This window comes from Delphinapterus leucas, chromosome 5 (assembly GCF_059928025.1).
Source record: "Delphinapterus leucas isolate spDelLeu-1000000601 "Yukka" chromosome 5, BTC_Dleu_Yukka2, whole genome shotgun sequence".
NCBI lineage: Eukaryota > Metazoa > Chordata > Mammalia > Artiodactyla > Monodontidae > Delphinapterus > Delphinapterus leucas.
This window is the reverse complement of record NC_143133.1, coordinates 108,625,455-108,649,065: the sequence shown is the minus strand read 5'-3', so window position 1 is coordinate 108,649,065 and position 23,611 is coordinate 108,625,455. Positions and strand designations below refer to the sequence as shown.

Here is a 23,611-nt window from a genome sequence, read left to right as displayed (position 1 = left end):
CAGATGAGTTCTAGTATGCTACTTTTAAACTTAAAGAGAAGTCATCTTTCAAAAAATCCCAAAATACAAATTTAACTATCTTGGTTGTTTAAATTTATGTCTTCAACTTTATTTTTACAGCTTTATTGAAGTGTAAATAAAAAACTGCATGTACTTAAAGTGTATAATTTGATGAATTTTGACATATGTTTACATCCATGGAACCATCACCTATCACCACAATCAAGTTAATAAACATTTCTATTGACAGCATCCCTCAAATTTTGCAGTCCATCAGGTCTCACTTCTATTTCCCACCTCTGTCACAGGTAACCACGGATCTGATTCTGTCACAGGCCTAGTTTGTTTGCAACTTCTAGACTTTTATATAAACGGAATCATACTCTTGTACTCTTTTTTTGTCTAACCTTTTTCAGCATAATTCATGTGAGATTCAGCCATATTGTTTGTTATATGTATTATATACTGTCAATGGTTTGTTCTTTTATATTGATGAGTAGTATTCTGCATGGATATATCACAATTTGTTTATCCTTTCACCTGTAGATGGGCATTTGAGTTGTTTCTAGTTTGGGTCTTTAACAAAAAAAGAATCTATGAACATTCATGTACAAGTCCCTGTATGTACGTATACTTTTTCATGGACAAATATCTAGGAGTGGTATGGCTGAGTCATATAGTAAGTGTATCTATAACTTTTTAAGAAAATGTCAAACCATTTTGCATAGTGATTTTAAAATTTTACATTTGCATTGGCAGGATATTAGTGTTCCAGCTGCTGCACTTGGTGTGTTCTGGCTTTTTAATTTAGCCCTTAAGGTAGGTGTGTAGTGGTATCCTACTGTATTTAATTTACATCTCCCTAATGACTAATAGCAGTGCGCATCATTTTTGGATTTGTTTGCCATTCTTAAATTATTCTCTCTTTTTATTTTGTGTTTATTTAAAAAATTTTACTTTCAGTAAAATTCATTCTTTTTGGCATACAGTTTGTTTTAGCTATGCAGAACAGTTTCATCACCCTAAGAACTCCCTCATGCAACCTCTCTGTAGTCAAACCCTCCCACCAGCATTAACCCCTGACAATCACAGGGCTGACTCTGTCCTACTAGTTTTGCTTTTCCAAAGTGTCATTTAAATGGAATCAATATATAGCCTTTGAGTTTGGCTTCTTTCACTTAACATGATGCATTTGAAATTCATCCAGGTTATTGTATCAGTATCTCATTCCTCTTTATTGCTGGATACTATTTCACTGTACAAATGTTAACAAATTTTGATTATCCGTTCACCAGTTTGTGTTTTTCCAGCCCTTGGCAATTGTGATTAAGCAGCTACATATATTTATATATAGGTTTTTGTGTAAACAAATACTTTCAATCCTCTTAGGAAATTACCTAGGAGTATGATGGCTAGGCTTTATGGTTAGAGCATATTAATTTATAAGAAAGTATCAAAATCTTTAGAAATGGGTTGTACAATTTAGTATTTCCACCAGCAATGTATGAATGTTCCAGTTTTTCTACATTCTTGCCAGATTTGGTATTGTCAGATTTTTAAATTTTATTTTAGTCATTCTAATAGATGAGTAGTGGTATGACATTATGGCTTTTATTTGTATTTTCCTAATGACTAATAATATTGATCATCTTTTCATGTGCTTATTTGCCATCTATATATTTTCTTTGGACTATCTGGTTTTCCAAAATACAAAGTTAATTCATAGAAGGATAGTCTTTTCAACAAATAGTGCTAGCACATTTGGGTATCAATATGTTAGAAAAAAGACAAAACTTCAATCTTGAGTCGTGTACAAAATAGAGCTCAAAACAAATTATATACTGAAATATAAAATTTAAAACTATAAAATTTCTAGAAGAAAACTTTGTGACCAGAGGTCTAACCAATATTTCTTGGATATGACAGTAAAAGCGTGAGTCATAAAAGAATACAGTGGTAAACTGGACTTCATCAAAATTAAAATCTTCTGCTCTTCAGAAGATATTGTTAAGAGAAAGAAAAGACAAGCCACAGACTGGGAGAAAATATTTGCAAAGCATATATATGTTAAAGAATTTATATTCAGAATATCTAAAGGACTCTCAACGCTTAAAACAACAGCAAAAAATATAAAACTGGCCAAAAATTTGAACAGACATTTCACCAAAGAAGATACACAAATGACAAATACATGAAAATATGCTGTATATCATTGTCTACTAGAGAAATGCAAATTAAAACCACAATGGAATATCAACGCTATCTCTTAGAATGGCTAAAATTAGAAAAACTGAGCATTGATATAGCCATGGAACAAATGCAACTCTCATATTTCTACTGATGGGGAATATGAAATGGCTTAACCATGCTGGAAAACAGTTTAGTCAAGAGAAATGCATACATATGTCTATATACAGTCCAGTACATGAATGTTCATAGCAGCTTTCCTTGTAGTATCACTTTTTCTAAAAAACAAGCCAAATATCCATCATCAGATAAATGGATAAACACAGTGTTTCCACTATTTTAATGGAGTCACCAAAGTATAAATCAGCCACTTTTTAAATTGCAAGCATAATACTCAAGAACGAAAGGGAATATTCTATAGGGCCTATCATCCCATATCATCTAAGTGATGGATAAGGGTTATATAAAGTACAAGGTCATTTCTGCCTTATTATAAAAGGAAATTATAAGGTTCAGCATCTTACCTATATACTTATATCCTTCTTCCCCATTTACTATGGGTCTTAGCCAAGTTGACCTAAGCCTCATATTAGTACGCACATGGGCACCTTGAGGAGGGTAGAGTGTAAATAACATTTCAATTGCATTGGACTTCTTGATGATATCAGAGTATTTTGCATGGTCTTCTGTAAAAAAAAAGAACATTGATTTGTTTTTAATTTTAGACATTTTTACAAAATTTCTAATGTGTTTCTTTTAAGGGATGTAAATTTAAAACTATTGAATAATTTGAATGCTAATGGTTATGCTGACAACATAGTTTTCTTTAGCCAAAAATACTTCACCAAAAATCTTACCGTTTAGATAATTCATAGCAAAAATTAAGGAGTAAGGGCTTGCTAGTAGAATCTTCAAACACTATCAGTCTAAAGCACTGTTGTTAATAGCTGTAGAAAAAAGTAAGATAACCAACTAACAGCATTCACATTATACATACTATAACGTAATCATATTTTTTAAATTGCCATTAAACAATGAAATCAGAATAATCTGACAAAAATGTTGATTAAATGAAGAGTTCCATAAACTGGAACTACTGAAAGAATACATATTCTTAGGCTATGGTCTTTAAGAAAATATAATAACATCTATACAGATATTTATATAGCACTTACTATATGCAAGAAATGGTCCCAAGTGCTTTTGAATATTAACACACTTAATATTCATAACACATCTGTAAGGTAGATACTGTTGTTATCATCATTTTACATGAGGAATTGGATGCCCAAAGAAATTAAATAACTTGCCTAAATCTTATAGTCTGTAAATGATGCAATTAGGATTTGGATTGTCTGAGGAGAAGCTCTTATTTGCAAACAAATGTTTGTCAAGTGAACATGACCTGCATTAACCAGTAGATGAGAAAGCTGGGATTAAAAAATAATTTAAATTGTAGAGTGAAAAATCTTTGGTTATGGCCCTTGGGCCTGCAGTTTGTGTCTTCAGTTTTTGGTTGATAAGCCAATGTCCTAAAATTTAATAAGGCAGTCTCCTGAGCAATTAATTCAAAGTGACTCTACCTAGAAACATTTCAAAGAAAAGAGAGATACTGATGTAAATCTTCATTTATAATCCTGTTACATTGTCTATCTTTTTCTTCCTACCTCTACCTTCCTTCCCTTTTTTCCCCTTTATTTTTTCAAATATCATATTTTGTGGTACAGTAAGTATAAGGCATTACAACATAATGATTAAATGATTAAGAAAGCAGATTTGTTGGTGGGTAGTATCCATCTATTGCCTCACCCTAAATCCACCCTTCATTGTCCTATTTGTGAGACTAGAATATTTCTCCCTTGCCATATGGGAAATTTTTAAGCATCCTTCATAGAGGGTAAGGTAGGAAACTAGAGGACAAAGAAGCTCTTCCTGGTTACGGGGGCTTTTGTCTGATAGCTCCTACCGTGCATAGTGACCAGCAGTGCAGGGCACCTTCTGGGCCATGTTGCTTGGCACCCCACAGGGCTTCCCTGACTCACACTCTAGGAGCTTGCTAGCACGTTCCGTGAGGCACCAACTTCCCTTGAATGGGTTCCACACTGAGACACCTCCTTATGGGAAGTTTCCCCAGAACCCCAGAGAGTGGCTTCCCTGGGAGTTCCACTAGCATGCTACCTCAGCAAACGTCTCTGCCACTCACTGGGTCACAGCTGTGTCCTCTTCAAGAAGAGCTGGATCCCAGGGTAAAGGGAGAGGGTAAGGGGCACTCTTTAAAATTTGTTCTTTCCTTAAGTGCTCTGCCTCAGACCGAGGGTTAGTGCCACTCCTTATATCTGCTCTTCTCAATTCTTTAAGTTGTTTTTTACCCTTCGTAGCCAATCTTATTTAATCACCATCATAGTTAAGAATTCTTTATATTAATCTTTTCCTTCTCAAGCCACCATGTAGTTTTAGTTTCTAACTGGATCCTGATTGATACAAACAGACCTGGGTTTTAATTCTTGAACCACCATTAACAGGCTATGAAATATTAGATGAATCACATTTATCTCCTGGTGATAATACTGACATCATAGGGTTATTGTTAGGATTAAGTGATATAAGAGATATATGAAAATTTATAGCACCATGTCTATAAGTACTACATGAGTGTGTTAGTTTTAATTTTCATCTAGTATTATTCCAACACTAATAAAAACCATGAGAGAGCCAGGAAATAAAGTTATTGCATCTTTCAATTATAAACATCTTAGGAAGTTTTCTGCCTCTTTTTAAAAGGAAAAGTTCAAAATTATTCCCCTCTAACTAAAAAAGCAGACGTCTTCATATGTGCTCAGATATGCAAACAGTTATTAGATATATCTCATTTAAATAATTCTAAATCCTTTCTCATCTCTCAACAGAAGAAAGGAAGCCAGAACTATTAACAAAGCAGTGCTAAAGAGTCAACCCTGCTTTACTTTTTCATTCTGATCGTATTTCTTCAAGAAGTTGAGCAAGGGAGATCCTCAGGCAGTAGAGGTCTCTTCAAGTTGTGAAGGCGACAGCATTTTGTGAAGGAGGATGAATTGTGAAGGAGGATGCAGCATTAATTACATTATGAGAAATCATAGAGTGAAATTAAATACAATCCTGAAGTTTTCCATCACACACAAAGTGAGGAAATAAAATAGATCAGAGTTTCTCTCTTCAAAACCATAAAGAAAAAAAAATAAAGTAGAAAAATCTAGCAATAATAGCAGCCTTTTTAGCGTGAAGAACCAAATTACACTTAGATTTCTCTCCTCTTCAAGATTTATATCTTTCTAATTCCTTTAGCTTAAACAAGATGTTTAGTAACGTTATTTAATAGGGCTATGCTTATTAGTTTTTGGGTTTCTTTTTTTTGCGGTACGCAGGCCTCTCACTGTTGTGGCCTCTCCCGTTGCAGAGCACAGGCTCCGGACACGCAGGCTCAGCGGCCATGGCTCATGGGCCCAGCCGCTCTGCGGCATGTGGGATCTTCCCGGACCGGGGCACAAACCCGTGTCCCCTGCATTGGCAGGCGGACTCTCAACCACTGCGCCACCAGGGAAGTCCTATGCTTATCAGTTTTAATAAAGCATTTTATTTTCCATAAAGGCAAATGTTTTCATTTGGGGAAAAATAAAATGCCTACACTAAAATCTAAGCAGTGGTGAATATAGACCTGCCACTTTCTCTTCCTGGCTTATCCTGATTGAAGACTTAAGCAGAAACACATGAAGTCTGTGGAAGTTGAACTTGCCATGACAATGTGATATCGTGATAGCTATAGTATCAGACACACATTCAAGGTTTTCAGCTCAGAATCTTGCTAATGCCACCATTTGCCATCAAGTAATACAAATGGAGACTTAGAGCTTATATAAACAAGGCATAATGATTTTGGAATAATTGTACCTCCTTTCATAATATCAAAGTTGATTACAAGTAAGCATTTTTCATTTTAGAAGACATATGGCTTGTAAAACATGTCCTCTTCTTTTTGTTTTATTACATATGTCATCCCAAGATAAAAACAGGAATTTAATTTTTGTTGCTGATATTGATAACGTGTTATTTATAGAGCACCTTTTAATACACTGCTAAGTCACTAAGTCAATATTGCCACATTACATTTAGATGTAATAATACAGTTCTCAGAACTCAAAAGAATAAGAGCTCTTCCTTATGCCTTCTTCCCCAAGCCACGTACATAGTAAAACTCTGAAGATCTTAGATGTATGTGTCTAGGTCTGGCAAAAGCCCACACAATAGTTCCATAAATCTCTATTGCTCCCAGGTCACCAAGTAATTAATTATCTTTATTAGAGGTAGCAGCAGTGGTTGAGAGCAGAGGCTTTAGAGCTGACCACTGCTTGGGTGTGAACCTGGATCTGCCATTTATGATCTGTGTGACCTGAAGCAAGTTAGCTAACCTCTTTCCAGCTCAGTATCATAGTAAAACTGTTCACATAATAGTGTTGTCATGAGCCGATATAAAGTCTTTAGAAGAACACCTAGTCTATGGCCAGCATTATTTAAGTGTTATTACTATTATTATCATGCTCTTCATTTAACAGATGCTGGTACAGACTCTATCCTATTTAGATAATGAGGGCAGTCTCCTGTCTTGTCCCCCATCTTACTTGTCTTCTGGATGGGTGGGTGGAAAAGTGGACAGTCATCCTGAAGTCGTTGCTCTTTCTGGTCACTCCTACACTATTTTGGATATTCTAAGGGTAAGTGGTTCCTGTTGTATACTGATCAGAAGTTTTGTGTTAATTAGTGCTTGTGAGCTACTAACTGATGTTACGATGGTCTTCCTTGTTGCTATTATTAGCATATTTTGTTGAATCTAAGACATTATAGATGTTGATGACCCCGTTAGTTTACACACCACGAAGAAATATAAAAGACTGGAAATTTAACTAGGGCATACCATTGATTATAAGATATAGCTCAATTTTAGAGACATTAAAATATGAAAATATACATCTTAGCATTAACAAAATATGGCAAAATCATGATATCCAGTTGCCTAATTGACAACTCCACTTGGCTAACAAATAGGCACCAATGTCTGTCCTGTTCTAGGATTCCCTGTCTCAGTAAATAGCCCCTATTTAATGGCACAACCTAGAAAACTAGGAGATCTCCTTGACACTGCACTACCCACTGCCACCCTCCTAGAAAAACTATCATCTATTTTTATACAAACATTTTTGCCTCCTAAACAGTCTTCTTGGCCCTTTGGATCTTGCCTCTAAACAGCAGCCAGAATAATATATATATATATTTTTTCGGTACGCGGGCCTACCCCTGCCGCGGCCTCTCCCGCTGCCGGACGCATAGGCTCAGTGGCTCACGGGCCCAGCCGCTCCGCGGCACGCGGGATCCTCCCGGACTGGGGCACGAACCCGTGTCCCCTGCATCGGCAGGTGGACTCTCAAGCACTGCACCACCAGGGAAGCTCCAGAATAATATTTTTTAAAGTATTTTTAATACATTTTCCTATTCAGCAGTTACCTAGTTCATACATTTTCCTACTCAATGGCTTCCTGATGCTCTTAAAATAATGCCAAGTCCTTACTATGTCCTGAAAGACTTTGAACATTCTGGCCCCTGCCTCCTCCTCCATCTCTACTCTAGCAACCTTGGCTTTCTTTCAGTTTCAGAATCACATCTTGCATCCTCCTACTTCAGAAGCTTTGCATAAGATGTTCTGTGTAGCTGGTATGTTCTCCTCCCAAACCCTTTCCTCCGTTGCCTCATCAACGTCTACAACACCTTCATGTCTCTTCTCAAAGTGTCCTCTGACTCTCACCAACTAGACCAAGCTTTCACATTATATCATCTCAGAGTTATTGTTCTCTGTACTTTTCCTCCATTACAATTACTGAAGTTTGTAATTATATTATTCCTATTATTACCTGAGATCTGCCTCCTTCACAAGACTATCAGTTACAGGCAGACAAGGTCCATGATTGTTTGCTAACCATTGAATCTCCTAGCACCTAGCCATGTGCCTGATACCGGGAAAGGGTCAATAAAAGGCTTTTTAATTAACAAATAAATACAACAATAACTAATAGTATTCATTGGGATCTTAGTATATAGCAGGCAGTGTGCTAAGCAGGTTACGTACATTAGCTAAATTAATCCTAAAATCACATATGTGTGACTTACTGACAATCCTATGAGTTCAATACTAGCATACTCATAACATAGCTCAAGACACTGAGGCATACAGAGGTTAAAGAGCATTTTCATGGCCTCACAGTAAGTGGTGAGGCCAGTATAATCTTAATTCTAACTTGAAAGTCGGTCCTTTCAATGAGGATGCCATATCATTTTAAACACACTGTTCCTGGTATCATGGGACTGTTAGCGCCTTCAGGGGTTGCTAGTTTTCTGGTGGCCTCTCCCTTTGAAGTCTTCTTCCAATCTTTCTAAATCCTTTAGCTGTCCGTGCATAGTCAGCACTATGGTTTCTCTCACAAGAACTCATAGCTCTTTCCAGATGGTTTTCTGATGTTAGTCTTCTCCACAAGAATTTATTTTATACAGACTATTGACAACCCCTCAGGTCAAAACCACAGTTCATCAACTGATTATAACCCTCTTAGTTTGCTAAGGATGGAAGCCAGAATAAAACCCCACAGTGGGACCTCCTTAGACACCTATAGTTATCTCCTGCCTCTCAGATAAGCAAGGCTCATTATGCTTAATATTTAGAATAGGTGGTGAGTGTTCAGAGGACCCAAAGATGCCTGTCCCTCTCTCTCCTGCACAGGCCGATTGTATTATTCAGGTCTCACTGCTTCCCTACTGCAGGCCCTGAATTTGAATATTTAAGGCAGTGGTCCCCAGATTTGTACTTCAAGAATCACAGGGATTTTAAAAAACATTGTAAATGGAATCATACTAAAGACATGCTTTTGTTTGGTAAATATTTTGGTTCCATGGTTATTTTAACATTATTTTATGGTTTTAAAAGCATTACAGGAGGAGGAGCTTCAAGACGGTGGAAGAGTAAGACGCGGAGATCACCTTCCTCCCCACAGATACATCAGAAATACATCTACACGTGGAACAACTCCTACAGAACACCTACTGAAGGCTGGCAGAAGACCTCAGACCTCCCAAAAGGCAAGAAACTCCCCACGTACCTGGGTAGGGCAAAAGAAAAAAAGAATAAACAGAGACAAAATAATAAGGACGGCACCTGCACCCGTGGGAGGGAGCTGTGAAGGAGGAAAAGTTTCCACACATTAGGAAGCCCCTTCACGGGCGGAGACTGCGGGTGGCGGAGGGGGAAGCTTCGGGACCGCGGAGGAGAGCACAGCAACAGGGGTGCGGAGGGCAAAGCAGAGAGATTCCCACACAGAGGATCGGTGCCGACCAGCACGCACCAGCCCAAGAGGCTTGTCTGCTCACCCTCCGGGGCGGGCGGGGACCGGGAGCTGAGGCTCGGGCTTCGGTCGGAGCGCAGGGAGAGGACTGGTGGAGTGAACACAGTCTGAAGGGGTTAGTGCACCACGGCTAGCCGGGAGGGAGTCCGGGAAAAAGTCTGGAGCTGCCGAAGAGGCAAGAGACTTTTTCTTCCCTCTTTGTTTCATGGTGCGCGAGGAGAGGGGATTGAGAGCGCCGCTTAAAGAGCTCCAGAGACGGGAGCGAGCCGCGGCTATCAGCATGGACCCCAGAGACAGGCAGGAGACGCTAAGGCTGCTGCTGCCGCCACCAAGAAGACTGTGTGCAAGCACAGGTCACTATCCCCACCTCCCCTCCCGGGAGCCTGTGCAGCCCGCCACTGCCAGGGTCCCATGATCCAGGGACAACTCCCCTGGGAGAACGCACGGGGCGCCTCAGGCTGGTGCAACGTCGCGCCGGCTTCTGCCGCCACAGGCTCATCCCGCATCCGTACCCCTCCCTCCCCCTGGCCTGAGTGAGCCAGAGCCCCCAAATCAGCTGCTCCTTTAACCCTGTCCTGTCTGAGCGAAGAACAGATGCCCTCAGGCGACCTAGACACAGACGCGTGGCCAATCCAAACTGAACCCCAGGAACAGTGCGAACACAAAAGAGAAAGGGAAATTTCTCCCAGCAGCTTCAGGAGCAGTGGATTAAATCTCCACAATCAACTTGATGTACCCTGCATCGGTGGAATACCTGAATAGACAACGAATCATCCCAAATTGAGGAGATGGACGTTGGGAGCAACAATATATATATATACTTTTCCTTTTTCTCTTTTTGTGAGTGTGTATGTGTATGCTTCTGTGTGTGACTTTGTATAGCTTTGCTTTTATCATTTGTCCTAGGGTTCTGTCTCTCCGTTTTTGTTTTTTTTGTTTGTTTTTTTTTTGGAAAGTTTTTAGCACTTGTTATCATTGGTGGATTTGTTTTTTGGTTTGGTTGCTCTCTTTGCTATTTTTATTATTACTTAAAAATTATTAATAATTATTTTTTATTTTAATAACTTTATTTTATTTTACTTTATTTTTTAAATCTTCTTCTTCCTTCCTTTCTTTCTTTCTTTCTTTTTTTTCTCCCTTTTATTCTGAGCCATGTGATGACAGGCTCTTGGTGCTCCAGCCAGGCGTCAGGGCTGTGCCTCTGAGGTGGGAGAGCCACGTTCAGAAGGACACTGGTCCACAAGAGACCTCCCAGCTCCACGTAATATCAAACGGCGAAAATCTCCCAGAGATCTCCATCTCAACGCCAAGACCCAGCTCCACTCAATGACCAGAAAGCTACAGTGATGGACACCGTATGCCAAACAACTCGCAAGACAGGAACACAACCCCATCCATTAGCAGAGAGGCTGCCTAAAATCATAATAAGGCCACAGACACCTCAAAACACACCACCAGATGCAGACCATCCCACCAGAAAGACAAGATCCAGCCCCATCCACCAGAACACAGGCACTAGTCCCCTCCACCAGGAAGCCTACACAACCCACTGAACCAACCTTAGCCACTGAGGACAGGCACCAAAAACAATGGAAACTACGAACCTGCAGCCTGCAAAAAGGAGACCCCAAACACAGTAAGATAAACAAAATGAGAAGACAGAGAAACACACAGCAGATGAAGAAGCAAGGTAAAAACCCACCAAACCTAAAAAATGAAGAGGAAATAGGCAGTCTACCGGAAAAAGAATTCAGAGTAATGATAGTAAAGATGATCCAAAATCTTGGAAATAGAATGGAGAAAATACAAGAAACGTTTAACAAGGATGTAGAAGAAATAAAGAGCAAAAAAACAGTGATGAACAACACAATAAATGAAATTAAAAATTTCTTAGAAGGGATTAATAGCAGAATAACTGAGGCAGAAGAATGGATAAGTGACCTGGAAGATAAAATAGTGGAAATAACTACTGCAGAGCAGAATAAAGAAAAAGGAATGAAAAGAATTGAGGACAGTCTCAGAGACCTCTGGGACAACATTAAACGCACCAACATTCGAATGATAGGGGTCCCAGAAGAAGAAGAGAAAAAGAAAGGGACTGAGAAAATATTTGAAGAGATTCTAGTTGAAAACTTCCCTAATATGGGAAAGGAAATAGTTAATCAAGTCCAGGAAGCACAGAGAGTCCCATACAGGATAAATCCAAGGAGAAACACGCCAAGACACATATTAATGAAACTATCAAAAATGAAATACAAAGAAAAAATATTAAAAGCAGGAAGGGATAAACAACATATAACACACAAGGGGATCCCCATAAGGTTAACAGCTGATCTTTCAGCAGAAACTCTGCAAGCCAGAAGGGAGTGGCAGGACATATTTAAAGTGATGAAGGAAAAAAAACCTACAACCAACATTACTCTACCCAGCAAGGATATCATTCAGATTTGATGGAGAAATTAAAACCTTTACAGACAAGCAAAAGCGAAGAGAATTCAGCACCACCAAACCAGCTTCACAAAAAATGCTAAAGGAACTTCTCTAGGCAGGAAACACAAGAGAAGGAAAAGACCTACAATAACAAGCCCAAAACAATTAAGAAAATGGTTATAGGAACATACATACCGATAATTACCTTAAATGTAAATGGATTAAATGCTCCAACCAAAAGACATAGACTGGATGAATGGATACAAAAACAAGACCCATATATATGCTGTCTACAAGAGACTGACTTGAGACCTAGGGACACATACAGACTGAAAGTGAGGGGATGGAAAAAGATATTCCATGCAAATGGAAATCAAAAGAAAGCTGGAGTAGCAATTCTCATATCAGACAAAATAGACTTTAAGACAAAGACTATTTATTACAAGACACAAAGAAGGACACTACATAATGATCAAGGGATTAATCCAAGAAGAAGATATAACAATTGTAAATATTTATGCACCCAACACAGGAGCACCTCAATACATAAGGCAAATACTAACAGACATAAAATGGGAAATCTACATTAACACAATCATACTAGGAGTCTTTAACACCCCACTTTCACCAATGGACAGATCATCCAAAATGAAAATAAATAAGGAAACACAAGCTTTAAATGATACATTAAATAAGATGGACTTAATTGATATTTATAGGACATTCCATCCAAAGACAACAGAGTACACTTTCAAGTACTCATGGAACATTCTCCAGGATGGATCATATCTTGGGTCACAAATCAAGCCTTGGTAAATTTAAGAAAATTGAAATCGTATCAAGTATCTTTTCCGACCACAGTGCTATGAAACTAGATATCAATTAGAGGAAATAATATGTAAAAAATACAAACACATGGAGGCTAAACAATACACTACTTAATAACCAAGAGATCACTGAAGAAATCAAAGAGGAAATCAAAAAATACCTAGAAACAAATGACAATGAAAACATGATGATCCAAAACATATGGAATGCAGCAAAAGCAGTTCTAAGAGGGAAGTTTATAGCAATACAATCCTACCTTAAGAAACAAGAAACATCTCAAATAAACAACCAACCTTACACCAAAAGCAATTAGAGAAAGAAGAACAAAGAAACCCCAAAGTTAGCAGAAGGAAAGAAATCATAAATTTCAGATCAGAAATAAATGAAAAAGAAATGAAGGAAACAATAGAAAAGACCAATACAACTAAAAGCTGGTTCTTTGAGAAGATAAACAAAATTGACCTAAGTGTCCATCAATAGATGAATGGATAAAGAAGATATGGCACATATATACAATGTAATATTACTCAGCCATAAAAAGAAATGAAATTGAGTTATTTGTAGTGAGGTGGATGGACCTAGAGTCTGTCATACAGAGTGAAGTAAGTCAGAAAGAGAAAAACAAATACCATATGCTGACACATATATATGGAATCTAAAAAACAAAAAGGTCATGAAGAACCTAGGGGCAAGACAGGAATAAAGACACCGGCCTACTAGAGAATGGACTTTAGGATACGGGGAGGGGGAAGGGTAAGCTGGGACAAAGTGAGAGAGTGGCATGGACATATATACACTACCAAACTTAAAATAGATAGCTAGTTGGTAGCAGCCGCAAAGCACAGGGAGATCAGCTCTGTGCCTTGTGACCACCTAGAGGGGTGGGATAGGGAGGGTGGGAGGGAGGAAGATGCAAGAGGGAAGAGATATGGGGACATATATATATGTATAACTGATTCACTTTGTTATAAAGCAGAAACTAACACACCATTGTAAAGCAATTGTACTCCAATAAAGATGTTTAAAAAAATAACAATTTTTTAGTATAAGCATATTCTATGAAATGTTTGGGATATACTTTTACTGTGAAAAAATATTATTTCTTACTGTGTAATGAACTATATGTGTAAAGAAGCTAAAAAAGAGTGGAGATATATATATAGATGTATAACTGATACACTTTACTGTACACCTGAAACTAACACAACATTGTTAATCAACTATACTCCAATAAAATTTTTTTTAAATATTAAAAAAATAAATAAAAGCATTATATGTTCATGATAGGAAATTTTGGAAATACAAAAAAGTATAAGGAATAATTATTATTCAGTATTTGCCAACTCTAATCCCATATGTGTGATTTTTTTCTCCCACAACCCCCAAGAATGTATAATAGCACATTAGTACTAACAGGACACTTGGTGGCAGATCATTCTTAGAATTAGGAAACAGACATAAAGTTGTCAGCTTTACATTATAGGTAGGTGTGATAAAAAGAAAAAACATCTATTATCGCAGTTGTTCCTTTCTAAAATTATTATTAATCTCAGTCATGTACACAGTACACAAGTAAATGTACTTTACAGCGAATGATGAGAAATTGAGCTTTTAGGAATTTTGGAAGTGTGAATTTCTTCCTAATGGGCCTGTCCTCAACACAAATCCCCAGCACCGACTTACTACTTAAAAAGGGCTTGTATATAAATTGTTAAGTTGAGGACCAGTCCTAAGTGTATCAAGAGAGAGTTAGATGGCTAATAAAGCTTTACTAGTGACCCTGGGTTATTAAACCAGAATAGAAGACCTCATTTTTGAAGTCAATTATTAAGAAGTATTTACAAGTATGGGTAAAAATAGCCTAATCCTTTCCCTTTGCCCAGTACCTGCATTATTATGTAACTAAATTTATCACCAAGGTAAAAATACACTTCATAATCTTCACATGAACAAAGAATTCACAGGCTAAAAACAATGGTGACAGATAATCAAGATTTCCTTCCATTGTGAATATTATGCATTTATTAAAATGCTAACTTAGCTCTCATGGGCCACTGACCAGTCATATGAGGTTTTCAGCATGGGGTTATCAAACGTGAGTTCAAAGTGGTGGTCAAATAATCTATAACCCAGTGTAAATGACCAATTTCTAAATGTTGTACTTTTAATATATTGTCACTGTTAGAGCACTTTATGTTTTTATGCTGCATTCATTTTCTTTGATTTGAATTAGATGAATGTCATACTTTTTTGTCATGCCACTTTTATCTAAGCTTTCTCTATTCATCAGTAAATTTAAAAGAAGAATGCCAATTTATCAGTATAAAAAATTCCATATGTTATGAACAAGGGAAAGTGAATCTAAAGCATCCCCATTCATAAATTAATGAAACTTTCTTACATTTAATTTATCTTAAGCTGAAATATGAGATCTTAAAGATCATTGATGAAAGAGCAAAACGTTAAGAATCAAAACCAAAGGGCAGGGCTTCCCTGGTGGTACAGTGGTTAAGAATCTGCCTGTCAATGCAGGGACACGGGTTCAAGCCCTGGTCCGGGAAGATCCCACATGCCGCAGAGCAACTAAGCCCATGCGCCACAACTACTGCCTACAGCCCGTGCTCTACGTGCCTAGAGCCCGTGCTCCGCAACAAGAGAAGCCACCGCAATGAAAAGACCACGCACTGCAACAAAGAGTAGCCCCCGCTCACCACAACTAGAGAAAGCCCATGTGCAGCAATGAAGACCCAATGCAGCCAAAAATAAATAAATAAAATAAATAAGTTAAGAAAAAAAAACAAACAAAGAACAAAATGGTTAAGAAGGCAGTTAAACAACATGCCACTGGATGATACAACAGGTAAGAATAAATGCAAGGAACATTGATCTCTTATATTACAATTAAATACCAACATTGTTTAATTTAAAGAAGAACAAAAACGTTCATTAACACTTGAATCAGAGTAAAGAATATAAAATAAGGACATGAATTAATTAAAAATTTGTTAAAGTATAGCAGTATTATACTAAGTGAAGTCAGACGGAGAAAGACAAATATATCACTCATATGTGGAATCCGATTTAAAAAAAATAAACAAATGAACTTATTTACGAAACAGACTTACAGATACCGAAAACAAACATGATTGCCCAAAGGGAAATGTGGGGGCAGGGGAGGGATAAATCAGAAGCTTGGGATGAACACACACACACACTACTATATATAAGATAGATAACCAACATGGACCTACTGTATGGCACAGGGAGCTCTACTCAGTATTCTGTGATAACATATATGAGAAAAGCATCTAAAAAAGAATGAATGTACGTATATGTATAACTAAATCACTTTGCTGAACACCTGAAACTAACACAATGTAAATCGACTATACTCCAGTAAAATAAAAAATAAAAATAAAAAATAGAATAGTTAAATATAGCAATTACTACTTTTAAATCCCCTCATTTCATGAAAAAAAGTACATATTATAAATTCCGCCAGAACTTTCTTTACTATATAATTCAAAAGGTTAAATGTGGGAACACTGTGTCATTAATACATACAAACCTTTACAAATCCAATCAAATTTCTAATATAAAATAGGAAACTAGGTGATTGCAGCCACTTGATTGTTCAATAATCAAAGTACAGTTATTTCAAAAGGTTCACTTCTTCAGTGGAATAAGTATACAGAGTTCATAAATATGCTAACATTTATTTTTATTTCCAGATTGATTTTTTTTTGCCTTTTAGACTTATAAGCAAATTAAATACATTTGCAAGTGTTGGATGAAGAAAGCTAAAAGACCTTTCCCTTTTTCTATCTTCATGGAATTTAGACAAAAACACAGAACATATTAAGCCATATTAACATGTCATGTAGCTACATAAAACAAATAATTTTGGTTAATAATTCTGATAAAATTATAAGGATTCCTTATGAGGAATTTTCTTTTATTTTAAAGAAATATTTATTTTCTTTTATTTTAAAAGCGATGTTAATAAAAATATGTTAAAACCTATAATAAACTGCTAAAGAAATGTTCAATGATAAATTTGCATTTTAAAAATAGCATCTTTGTTATTAAACAACAAAGACTAAAAGAACTTTACATCTAAATACCCAAGAGCATACTTAAATACACATAATGAGGAACAAAGATTTAAGGTGGGAATGCAATAGGTCAAATAAAATGTAAACTGTCTCCATAGATTTCAAAAAGTACTTAATAGAAATGAAATTAAAACTCTTCATAAAGACATCTAGTAAACTAGGAAGAGAAGGATACAACTTAAAACAAGTCAATGGTACACAATAACATTAAAATTAGTGAGAAAATACCAATGTTCATCATTATCAATATTATCTAATGTTTTAAAAGTTCTAATTAATGCAAAAGTCAAGAAAAAGATATCTTTAATCATATCGTAAATAATAAATGTGTAATTAGAAAAAATTTTGTATCATTTTCAGGTGAAACAATTACACACTTATAAAACTCAAGATAAGCTGAAAATTATTATAATTTAGGAGGGTAAAATACAACTACTGATTATAAAATAAACATATAAATTAACAGTCTTTCTATATACAAGAAAAACTTGTTAGAATACATACTAGAAAAAAATGATTAAAAAAATTTTAAATCGCAAACAAAACAGCTGAAAACAATAATAAAAGCCTGTGTGTGTGCTTGTGTGTGTCTGTGTACTAGAAGTAATGCAAACATTGTCTCATAAATGATTAGTATTATGATTAATTTTAAGTACTTTTAAAAATATGTCCTTCATTTTTCTCTGAAGGTCTGAGTCTCAGGATAGCCAGATTAAATCCATTAACACGACTTTACCCTGACAGACTAAAGACAAATGCTCCTCTCGCCTTAGTTAAAATGTTCTCACTTTGAGAAAAATATAATAGCACAAAAAATTCTTAAAACTTAGCACAGTGTCAGTTTTTATTGGACTCACCATACATAATTCAAAACATATTTCTTTTCTCTTAGTTTGGAAGAGTATTTTAATAAAGAAAGTCACCTTTCAGGGTTGGAAGCATAAAAATTCCAAATAAATATAGCTATTCTAAATTGTTAAATTACATTTGAATTACCCAATCCCCTTGTCTTTCTCGCCACATACTGCCATCGTTTTGGTTATTTTCCTATATGTATACATATCCTTAAGGATTGGGGAAAATTCAACCAATCTGTAGGCTATTCCTTGGTAATATGAGTTTTAAAAGGTATACTGGGGGAGGGGAGTGGAATTTGAAGTTAAAGACAAAATTCAACATTGTAAGTATTACTGTCCCATATTATCTCAATCCCTGAGCAAAAAAATGCAATAATTGGCAGATGACTATAACAGGCTTAGCTCTATACCTTTACTCAACAATGTCATCCTGCAAGCAAAAAATATTCTCAAAAAACCCCAAAGATTTACGTTCCCTTTTATGTGCTTAGGATTTTCTCTAAATTCTGGAGACAAAACTAATACCATGCTATTTCATACAGCAAAAATGAACTCCAAATCAGTAAGAATCTTTCCTGATGGATTTTCCAAGTGAATACCAAATACCAAGTGGTATTCACTTGGAAAATTATTTGATATTGATTTTTTTTAAACAGTTGATGCTGTCTTTTAGAACTAAACCATTCTCTAGCTTTTTGGAGTTCATTCACCAGAATAATTTAGATTTCCCAATACCAGTAAAGAGGTCTATAATTCGAGGTCTGTTTATTGATTATAGAAAAGTTAAGATTAATCTGAATTCTTTATGAAACAAGGTTGGGTACAAGCTAATTATTAAGTGGAAGAATTTACTTATTTAACAAACGTCCAATTTCCTGGCTTAATTTATTTACAGGTATCAATAGGTAATAATATCCCTCATTAAACATGGTATAGTAGGGGCTTCCCTGGTGGCGCAGTGGTTGAGAGTCTGCCTGCCAATGCAGGGGACACGGGTTCGTGCCCCGGTCTGGGAAGATCCCACATGCCGCGGAGCAGCTAGGCCCGTGAGCCATGGCCGCTGAGCCTGTGCGTCCGGAGCCTGTGCTCCGCAACGGGAGAGGCCACAATAGTAAGAGGCCCATGTACCGCAAAAAAACCAAAAAAACATGGTATAGTAAAAGGAATTTTTTCCTCTCCTCCTCTCCCAGGGCACCCCAAAGAAACATGTTTAATCTATCAAAATACAAATATATTTACATCTTTAATGAAACATGAAAATTACCACAACTTCCAATAACTTTGAAGAATATGTGACAGAAACAATAAAATTCAGACCTAAGTGAGAGAATGCCTAAAACTGACACAAACCTCCTCAGTCCTCAGACAAGATACAGACATGTCTGAAAGGAAGAATCGTAGTCCTGAAAGACCCCTTCAAGGACCTGTTAAGGGAGTGACAAGACTTATGTGTGTGGATGAAACAGAGAAGAAACAAAAGATGTAACTGGGAAATCCAGTCCATGCCACACCTCAGAATGACAGTTGAGGCAGAGCCGAAGGAAGGAGATTCATGTTTGTCTCCCGCGTTAACCACATCCACTTTGTCCCAGCGTTCCCTAGTCTCTACCACTGATAGCATCAAGTCGGTCCAAAATTCCCATCAGCTCAAAAGTTCCTAAATCACTTAAACTTGGTTATGGGTGAAGCTCTCTGTATGATCCATCTTGGTGCACAATTCCTCTCTACCTATGGGCCTCCGAAACTTAAGAACAAGTTGTCTGCTCCCAAAATACAAAGGTGGAACAAGTGTAAGATAACAATTAAGACATCGCCATTCAAAAGGGGAAAAATTGAAAGAAAACATGGAGTGTTTCTGAAATCCAGCTGGAAGAACTCCATTAGATTCAAGGGCTGGAAATAAACCTCTGTGATTTTCAGCTCCGTCCTCTGAATCATCTTTCCTTTTTCATGAAGGGTAGCATGGATTTGTAGCTGAGTAGTTTTATTAGTCTCTTTCCTGCCTATACACTTTTGGGTGTCCAGCAGCCTTCTTTCATTCCATACTGTCTCTGTCCCTTTTTCATCCAAGCTGGTAATGTTCCATTGGTATAAAATTTTCAAGAATCTTGTGGTTCTCTCATATGTTATGGAGATCCACTCCATTAGACATGAGGCTTCTCCAGACATCTTTCCGGGAAAATCTCATCCCCATTCTTCTGCTTAGATGACTGAGAAGTTCAATGAGTCACGTATTTTTTTCTCTTCAGAGAACCTTTGTGTGACTGAATTCCCTTATTTCATCTTTCTGATGTATTAGCAAAAGATTGTCCAGCCACATTTTCACCTTTTCCTCTAGAGCATTTTTTCCTGATAGTGAACCTGTTAATTTTAGCATCTTTCATAATTGGAATGAATTGAGAATTTCCCAAATCATCTAGTCTTGGTTTATTTTTGTTTAACAGTTCTTCCCTCAATTTATCCTACTGCATTTTACTATACGCAGCAAAAAGTAGCCAGGTTGCAGTCTCAACTCTGCTTGGAAAACTCCTCAGCTGAATGTTCAAGGTCATAGATAAAACATTCTACTTCCTACATAACTGTAAGACACAATTCCACTGAGCTTTCTGCCACTATAGAACAGGGATCTCTTTTTCCCCTAGTTTCCAGTAACATGTTCATTTCCTTCTGAGCCCTTAGTAGCAGCAACTTAAACATCCATATTCTTACTAATAGTCTGTTTGTGATTTTGGTATTCTCTAAAGTGATTTAGGATTTCTCTGCTATGTTCCTCATTTCCTTCTGAGTCCTTATTAGCAGAATCATTAGCATCCATAATTCTACTAACAGTCTATTGAAGGCAATCCAGGCTTTTCCTATGAAGGTCCACAGTATTCTAACCTCCACCTGCTCAGTTCTACATTTTTAGACAATCTTTATCAGTCAGTGTTCAACCAGAGAAGCAGATCCAGTAAGAGATATATATATAAAGAGATTTACTGTAAGGAATTGGCTTATACAATTGTATAAGTTAGGGAGTGGTTAGGTAAGTCCTAAATCTGTAGAGCAGGCCATCAGGAAGGGCAGGCTGGAATTCTTGGGCAGGGACTGAAGTTACCATCCACAGGCAGCATTTCTTCCTCAGGGAAGCCTCAGCTCTTTTTTAAAGGCTTGTCAACTGATTGTATCAAGCCTACCCCAATACAGATAATCTTCCTTACTTAAAATCAACCAATTATGTACTTCATCACATCTACAAAATACCTTTGCAGCAACATCTAGATTAGTGTTTGACTGAATAAGTGGGAATTGTAGTCTACTCAAGCTTACACATGACCATGACAAGCTTAATGAACTTAAGAATATAGAAAGCATCCATTAGGAACCCAAATCACTTCCAACAGATGGTAAGAGCTGGCTTCAGTTTTTCCAAAACAACTTTCAACAAAAGAAGAAAAATACTTATAAAGTTCTGAGAGAAGACGTAATCCATGAGTTTTATATGAAGCCAAGTTTAAAGATATCAAAATATATTCTCAAGAAATAAAGCACCCACAACCTCTTCCTGGAATAAAACAAAACAATAAAAGACTACATTTTGTTAAAATCAAGCCAAATAAAATTGAATTGATATAAAGAACTAAAGAATGGAGAAGCCCATGGTAAAACATGAAGGAAGGAAGGAAGGAAGGAAGGAAGGAAAGAAGGAAGGAAGGAAGGAAGGAAGGAAGGGAGGGAGGGAGGGAGGGAGGGAAGGAGGGAGGGAGGAAGGAAACTGCTAAGTATTGAACCCATGTAAATATATAGAACTACAAGGCTGAACCACTGTAGGCCTTAGAGAAAAAGTACATATATTAGAAACCTTGAAAATATTTTCAAAAATCATAAGATATAATTTTAAAATTGGGAGAGGTTTTAGAGTAGAATTAAAAGGAAGTTTAAATGCGATAATTTTCTCATTGTATTTGTAGGATGTCAGTAGAGATTTTTGATCAATTAGCAAAAACTTTAAGTATTATATTTAAATTTCCTTTCTTTTAAATTAAGATATAATTGACATATAACATAATTTTAGTTTCAGGTATACAACATAATTATTTGATATCTGTATACACTGTAGAAATAATCACCATGATAAGTCTAGTTACTCTCTGTCACCATACAAAGTTATAAAATGTGCAATATAATACCATTGACTATAGTTGCCATGTTGTACATTACAATCCCATGACATTTATTTTATGACTGGAAGTTTGTACCTCTTGATCCCCTTCACCCATTTTGCCTAAGCCCCAACCCCTCTCCCTCTGGCAACCACCATTATATTCTCTACATTTATGAGTTTGGTTTTGTTGTGCTTTGTTTGTTCATGTTTCATTTTTTAGATTCCACATATATGTATATTTGTATTTCTCTGTCTGACTGATTTCACTTAGCATATTTCATACTCAAGGTCCATACATGTTGTCTCAAATGGCAAAATTTCATTCTTATTTATGGCTGAGTAGTATTCCATTGTGTATATACATATATACACAAGGCATATACATATATATATATATATATATATATATATATATATGAATAATGCTGCAGTGAACACAGGGGTGCACATACAAATTAGTGTTTTCGTCTTCTTTGGATAAATACCCTGAGTGTAACAGCTGGATTTTACAATAGTTCTATATTTAGTTTTCTGAGGAACCTCTATACTGTTTTCCATAGTGGCTGCACCAATTTGCATTCTTATCAGTTTCAGTTGGTGTGTGTCCTTACATCTGAAGTGAACCTCTTGTAGGCAGCAGATAGATCGGTGTTATATTTTTATCCATTCAGCCACTCTATGCCTTTTGATTGGAGAATTTAGGCCATTTGCATTTAAGTAATTATAGATAGGTATGTATTACTGCCATTTAAAAAATTATTTTTGGCTATTTTGTATTTCTTTCTTCTTCTCTTGCTCCCTTCCCTTGTGGTTTGATGATTTTCTTTAGTGCCATGTTTAGATTACATTCTCATCTTTTGTGTAACTACAATAGGTTTTTGCTTTGTGGTTACCAAGAGGTTCACATATATCAACCTATATGTTTAACAGTCTATTTTAAGTTAAGTTGATAGTAAGTTAAGTTTGAACACATTCTAAAACTACACTTTTACCTCCTCAACATTTTACGTTTTTGATGTCACATTGTACATCTCTTTACTTGGTGTATCCTTTAACTAATTATTGTAGTTATAGTTATTTTTTACTATTTTTGTCTTTTAACCATCATACTAGATTTATAAGTGATTACTTCAGTAATTTTACAATATATTTACCTTTATCAGTGAGATTTATATTCATATGTTTTCTTGTTTAGACTAATTAGTGCTCTTTCTTTCAGCTTAAAGCCATTTTTTTTTTTTTTTTTTTTTTTGTGGTACTTGGGCCTCTCACTGTCGCAGCCTCTCCCGTTGCAGAGCACAGGCTCCAGATGCGCAGGCTCAGCGGCCATGGCTCACGGGCTCAGTCGCTCCACGGCATGTGGGATCCTCCCAGACCAGGGCACGAACCTGTGTCCCCTGCATCGGCAGGTGGACTCTCAACCACTGCGCCACCAGGGATGTCCTTAAAGCCCTTTTAACATTTCTTACAAAACTGGTTAGTGATGGTGCACTCCTTTAACTTTTGCTTGTTTGGAAAACTCTTTCTTTCAATTCTGAATGATAACCTTGTCAGATAGAGTTTTCTTGGTTGGATTTTTTTTTGCTTTTAGCATTTCCACTCCCTTCTGGCCTACAGAGTTTTTGCTAAAAA

The 23,611-nt window shown here is 36.6% G+C and overlaps 1 protein-coding gene across 1 annotated transcript in view; it reads right to left on the bottom strand.

Moving 5' to 3' along the window:
• Positions 1–2,646: 2,646 nt before the first annotated feature.
• IQCM (IQ motif containing M) overlaps positions 2,647–23,611 on the bottom strand; it is a 270,054-nt gene continuing 249,089 nt past the window's right edge. The window contains exon 11 of the mRNA XM_089911275.1: positions 2,647–2,873. Within this exon, the coding sequence (XP_089767401.1) occupies positions 2,647–2,873 (227 nt within the window). The remainder of the gene's footprint in view (positions 2,874–23,611) is intronic.